The following is a 6,237-nucleotide window of genomic DNA, read 5'->3' as shown; positions in this document are numbered from 1 at the left end:
TAACAATTTTCTCATATTTTGAATCAGTGATAACAAAATCAGAATACAGCATCATTAAAAATGATCAATCTGTGATGCATCCTAGTATTTCTGGAACATATTGGATCATATTGATGTAATTCAAGTAGAATAAATAATCGTGTTTTCCTTTGCTTTAAAAAACAGCAGCTCGCCAATATAAGATAGCTTACAGAAAAGCATTTTAGTATCCTAGACAAATAAGCTGCAAAACAAAAGCCTTGTAAAGAAAGCATTTTTGTGAACGACGAAGCAATAGCTTTGAAAGGCAGTAAATATATGTTCTGTTCATGTGCTGCTGTTAATGTAGTGCTCGAAGAGAAAAGTAAGAAAAAGGGGTAAATATTTGACCCCTCCCATCCCCTCGAGTTTTCATTGATTTTGAATTTGGTGGAACATACCTTGCTACATCTGGCGGGAGGCAGGCGAAGCGCAGAAGCTGAGCGGAGCTGCACGACTCATGCAGGCAGGCAACAGAAACACGCAACACACGAGAAGCCTGGGTAGCTAGGGGGAAGCCCCAACGCCGATGTGACTTGAGTTCATGAATGAGTTTGCCTGGAAATGAGGTGACGATTCCCTTCTTTTTAACTTGGTTGGGGGAAGGGGAGGAGGAACCGGCGTAGTTCTTCAGCCACCTATGTACAATTGGTTCAACACTCTAACGGTTAACAAAACGTACAAACGATAAAAACCCTTACAGTAGGTTTAGCAGTTTTTAAACACGTTCATCAAAAGTACTACAGATTCGTTGTTAAAAAAATTCAGTACGAAAAGAAAATCTGATGACTTTTTTCAACACTGTACGCGTCACACAACACTGCACGCTGTTGGAAAGTGAAAGTGGGGGACGAACTCGGGATTGAAAACGTAACAAAAGTGACAGACAGTAGGAAGGGAGCCGCCTGCCGATGGGGTACCTTCGGCCACCGCCTTCTCGCTCTCCTTGTCCAGGATCTCCTCCAGGACGGACCGCTGCTTCTGGACGCGGCGCAGAAGCGCTTCGAGCGCCGGGTCTTCTTCGTCGGCCTCGACGGCGGCCTTCTTCGAGGTGGCCGGCACCGCGTCGACGGGGGTGCTGGGCGCGCTGCCCTCCACCGTGTCCAGGCGCTCTAGACGACGACCTGCAAGCCGCTCGTCGCAGTCAGCGCCCGCGTCCCCCCAGGGATCGTCGGCGTCCTCCGGCCCCGGGGAGACGCTGGCGCGGGCCGAGCGGCCGCCGTCCTCGTCCGAGTACACCGAGACGATGGACACCCCCCGGTTCACCGACAGCCTCGCGCCGGACCGGGGGCCGCCGTCCTCGGCCGGCTCCTCGACCACGCCGAACTGGAGGCGGTCGGCGGGCGTGAGCGAGTCCACCTCCACGAACGTCACGCCCTCGAACGTGACGCGCGATGGGCCGCTGTCACCTGAAAGGCGCTGTCCGGTTAGGTCCCCGCCGTGCTGCCCGGAGGCGATGTACATGGAGAAGCGGTTGTGTGCGTGAGTGAAGCGGTCGCGGCGGGTGAGGTCCAGGGGCGGCGCCAGGCGCCCTCCCCTGGCCGTGTTAGCGCGGGGAGCGGCTGCGCGCGCGAGTGGGCGGATGACAACGACTAGCTACGCCGAACACGGTTAGGACTACGACTACAAGAGTGGGGGAGTATGTACATGGGGATCGTGTGGGGGAGGAGACGGCCAGTCACAGGTCGCGCCTCCGGAGACCATATAATGCGCCGCGGTCGCGATAATCGGATACCGAACGGACAGTCTCGCCGGGCCGGATGTGCAGTGACTGTACGCGCGCTGTGCTGCGCTAGGAGCGTGGAGACATGGCAAGCGGACGGACGGACTTGGCGTGGCGCTGCGAGGCGCTGGGTGGAGGCCGAGGCTGCGGGGTCGCTTACCTGCGCTCTCCGCTCTCTGGGGCCCGCTCTCGTCGGACACGTCGCGCTGCGCCGCGCGCTTGGTGCCCGCGTCGGCCTCGTCCTGAGCCACCTCCACGGCCTCCTCCCGGGTGGCGGGCACCGCCTTCTGCGGCTTCTTGCCCCCCGAGCCCAGGTCCTCTACGGCGGCGTCCTGGCCCCCGTTGACGTGCACCTCCTCGGCCTCGCCCGACACGACAGCCTTCTTCGACTTGGCCTTCCCGGCCTCGTCGTCGACCCCCGCCTTCTGGGAGCGACCGTCGTCATCGCCGTTTACTTGCACGACGTCAGCTTTGTTGGCTTCCGTTGCTCTCTCGGGCTTCTTGGCCTCCACGTCCTCGGACTCGGGAACAGCCTTGGCCTTGGCCTCGGCAGGAGCTTCCACCTCCTCCGCCTTGCGGGCTCTCAGCTTCTTCTCCTTGAGCTCCTCGGCCTCGGCCTCCTTGTTGGGCTTCAGCTTCACCTCCACCTGCTCAACTTCTTCTTCCTCCTCGTCCTCCTCGATCTTCTTAACTTTTCTGTGCATCTCTTCGTCTTCCTCTTCCACCGTTTTCTCTGTGTGGGTCGAACAATGTGGGTTGAGTATCAGGGTGCAGTGTATGGTAGGAAGAGGTTGGTCTATAAGAGGGGATACAGCAATATGACATGCACAAACTGCTTCCTATACGCAGAGGGTTCACTCTTGAACAACTTAAAATACTTTAGAAAAATAAGTGGAATAGGAACAAAATAGGGAAACTTCTGAGAGTGGTTGTTCTGTCGCTCATGTTGGCAATAGTTCTAATGAGTAGGGATCAGAATCATAAACCAATCTCAGAAATTATTTTAATTTCAAAGTTGTGAACCTCTCTGCTTCACTAAGAATCACACACTTGCTAAAACTATTGGGGAATTCGGTCAAGAAGCACACCATGCTCAGCAGGAATCTGTAACCCTCCCACTTTTGCCTCCACACTTGGGGGCCAAGATACTGAAAGTCATTGGACAAATAGTCCCACACCCTATTTTTGTCAGGTCAAGTTCCAAGGCCCGCTGTAGGTGTTCTCAGTCTTAAAGAGATAATGCTCAGATAGGTAAAAGGAGCGCTAAGAATAAAACACTAATGCTTCAGGAAAATGCACGTTAGGAACCAAAAATGTGACTATACAAACATTCTCTACTACTTACAGCCCAATGCTGAAAGGTGAAAAGAATTTCTCCGCCGATTAGAAAAGATAATATAAGAGGTGAATTAATTTGTGAGCAATTTCTGTTTTGAGCTTATAAAATTGTAAAATAAATAAACATGGTGTCTAGTTTAATTTTTTGTCTAAGTTTTTGGACTGTAGCGTAAGTAGCTGACTTTTTGTTAAAACTGACCTATTTTTGAATTACTGATTAAATGGTTATAATTGGGTAGCAGTTTGCAATGTGGGATACATATTTGTGTACTCCATTGGAAGTAAAGTGCGTCAGAGAGTGTTTTATGAGACATTGAATATTTCTTAATAGTATATCGTAAAATATCATCATAATCAAAACTGCACTTATATTGAAAATCTGGTAGCTGAACTCACCGTTCACAACAACTTTACACTTGGTGGATGTGGTGCCCTGTTCGTTGGACACACGACACTCATACTCGCCAGTGTCCTGGTACTTGCATAAGTCTAGTGTCATGCTGTAACTTTCCTGTCTGGTCTTGTCACGGGTTATCTTAATGTTGGCATTGGCCTGTGCTGACAGTTTTTGACCATCCTTATACCTAAACAAACACAACATTAGAGAAGTTAATACTTTTTAAAAAGTCTAGAACACACAAGACAATTAACTCAAGGCGCAATGCTACTACCATTGGACGTCTGGCACTGGGACTCCATTAGCTTCAATGTTTAGACTAATAGTTTCGCCTTCATCAAGGTTCACATCCTCCAACTTCTTTGTGATCTTGGGTACATCTGGAGCAAATAAAATAAAAATTGACATTCAGACAAACCAGAAAAAGTATGAAGTGACCAAAAAGACAGAGTGACCAAAAAACGTCTCTGTGATCGCCCAACTCACATAAAACCTTGAATTCAGAGCTGCTCTCTGTTTCGCCCATGGTGTTCGTGGCCTTGCAGGTGTACACTCCTGCCTGTTCCACCTTCACCTCCTTCATGGTCAGCTTGTACGTCTTCAGGTAGATGTGCTGCTCGTCTACAGTCCGCGTAAGCAACGTCTTGCGCTCCGTCACCTCGACACCTTTGCTAATACACGACTGCCCGTGCTGGTTACAAAGCTCGTCCTGGAACCTGTAGGTAAAAGGTCATTTTTCAAAGACTTGAAAGACGAAAATAAAATTTGAAATGTGGCAGGTTTTGCGATGAGGTTACCTACAAAGCAGGTAGGTGTAGTCTCGAGGCAAACCCCGCCGTAAACAAACACAACTTACCACTTGATTTCGGGCTGTGGGAAGGCCTCGATGGTGACTTCGAAGACGATGTTGAGCTCGCCCTCCTTGGACACGATGTCCTTGAGCTTCTGCTTGACGAGCGGCACGCAGTGCACGTGCATCGTGGTGCTGTCGCTCACCCGCCCGTTGCGGTTGTCCAGCTCGCACGTGTACTTGCCCATGTCGTCGCGGTTGATGCCGCGGATGGTCAGGGTGTGCGTCTCCCCGTCCCGGTCGCTCTCGATCTTGATGTGACGGTCGTCGTTCAGCAGCTCCTCGTCATCCTTGAACCTGGAGGCGCAACAGAGCAAGGTGACGAGAAAGGACCAACGAAAACAGGACACTGTCTAGATAACGATATCAAAAAGGGCAAAACGGGGGGCGTGCGGACATCGTTCAGACGAGTACATTGTCACTGGGCAGAGGGGCCAGGGGCCGTGACCTCACCCCGTACTCACCACCGGACTCTGGGCTTGGGGTCGCCGTCGACCTTGACGGTGAAGGTGGTGAAGTCCCCTTCGCGCACCTCAATCTTGCGGGGGGCGATCTTCTGTGTGAAGAAGGGCGGCGACTGGACGGCCACCTTGTAGAACTCGGACGTCTGGCTGACCTCGTTGCGGGCGACCACCGAGTACGAGCCCGAGTCGTCGAGGCGCACCTTCTCGATCACCAAGACATACGTCTCGCTGGTCTCCTTCACGATGTGGAAGCGCTCGTCGGTGGACGAGATCTCCTGGCCGTCCTTGTACCTGTCGGCGGCAACCGAAAGGTACCACAAAGAAATTTAGACGGGGCGATTGAAAAGATTTCCAAAAAGGTTTCATGTTGCTGTATCCGGGCTACTCACCAAGACAGCTCCGGGGCAGGTGTGCCCTCGACCTCAACCGTCACCCTCAGGGTGTCGTCTGTCATGCAGGCCTGGTCCTTCATCTTTGTCTTGAACTTGGGCGGTGCTGCAAAGCGTACAATAACGTGTAGGGTAAAGAAAGCATTCCGGTTATGCTGAAATGCAGAAGAATGCGGGGAAGAAGAAAACGGAAATCACTATAGTTTAACATGGTGACTTCCGTTTTCTTGTTCCCCGTATTCGTCTGCATTTAAGCTTTACCAGGATGCTTTATTAAGAAACAACAACGGGGTGCCCCCAGCAGGTGCACTTGTGTCCTCACCCTTCACGTTGAGCGTGACCTCGGCGAAGTCCTCGCCCATGTCGTTCCAGGCCGTGACGGTGTAGGTGCCGGCGTCCTCTGGAGTCACCCCCTTGATGATCATGGACATGCTCTCGTCATCCTCGTACAGGAAGCGCACGCGCCCGCCCGCCTTGATGTCCTGCCCGTCCTTTGTCCTGCAAAAAAATTAAGCAAAATGAAATGAGATAAAAGTTTACCATATACACCTGGAATCATTTTTACAGATCTCTTTGAATCTCACCATGCAATCTCTGGTTTTGGTGATCCCTCAACTTTGAGTTCCAGCATGGCAGAGCCCCCGATGCTGACTTCCTGAGTCTTCGTTTCCACAGTGATCGTGGGTTTCTGCGGTTCCTTTTGTAGTGCATTGACGCCTCCTGTCAAAATGTACAATAATCGAATTAAAATAGATGTGGTGTTTGAATATATCCCAATAGTCGTATACGACTTTCAATCAAACACGGTGCAATTAAAAGTAAATGACTGGATTGTTCGAGGGTTTCTTTTGGCATAGTATCCACTGCACATTGACAGATTGGATCGGAGCCAAGAGCGCTTGAAACAAAATACGACCTCGTCATGTCTCGATGTTGACATTCAGGCAGAGCGAAGCAAACGCGCTTAGAAACGACAACCCGGGCATTGCCCATTGAAAAATGTAAACAAGAAAATGGTAGCGAGATACTCGAGTTTATTTTACATTCTGAGATTTGAA

General features: G+C 51.1%; 1 protein-coding gene across 1 annotated transcript in view; it reads right to left on the bottom strand.

Moving 5' to 3' along the window:
• Positions 1 to 5,920, bottom strand: part of LOC127748654 (obscurin-like) — a gene marked incomplete at its 3' end in the record, with an annotated part of 12,575 nt that extends 6,655 nt beyond the window's left edge. Inside the window, exons 1-8 of the mRNA XM_052276322.1 lie at positions 5,764 to 5,920; positions 5,502 to 5,677; positions 5,180 to 5,285; positions 4,791 to 5,081; positions 4,333 to 4,623; positions 3,963 to 4,192; positions 3,751 to 3,856; positions 3,476 to 3,663 (exon numbers count right to left, since the gene is read on the bottom strand). Of these exons, the coding sequence (XP_052132282.1) occupies positions 3,476 to 3,663; positions 3,751 to 3,856; positions 3,963 to 4,192; positions 4,333 to 4,623; positions 4,791 to 5,081; positions 5,180 to 5,285; positions 5,502 to 5,677; positions 5,764 to 5,810 (1,435 nt within the window). The remainder of the gene's footprint in view (positions 1 to 3,475; positions 3,664 to 3,750; positions 3,857 to 3,962; positions 4,193 to 4,332; positions 4,624 to 4,790; positions 5,082 to 5,179; positions 5,286 to 5,501; positions 5,678 to 5,763) is intronic.
• Positions 5,921 to 6,237: the final 317 nt, after the last annotated feature.

This window comes from Frankliniella occidentalis, unplaced genomic scaffold, assembly GCF_000697945.3.
Source record: "Frankliniella occidentalis isolate FOCC.00 unplaced genomic scaffold, Focc_3.1 Scaffold2534, whole genome shotgun sequence".
Lineage (NCBI taxonomy): Eukaryota > Metazoa > Arthropoda > Insecta > Thysanoptera > Thripidae > Frankliniella > Frankliniella occidentalis.
Note: the sequence above shows the minus strand (reverse complement) of the source record. Positions and strands in the feature narration are given on the sequence as shown.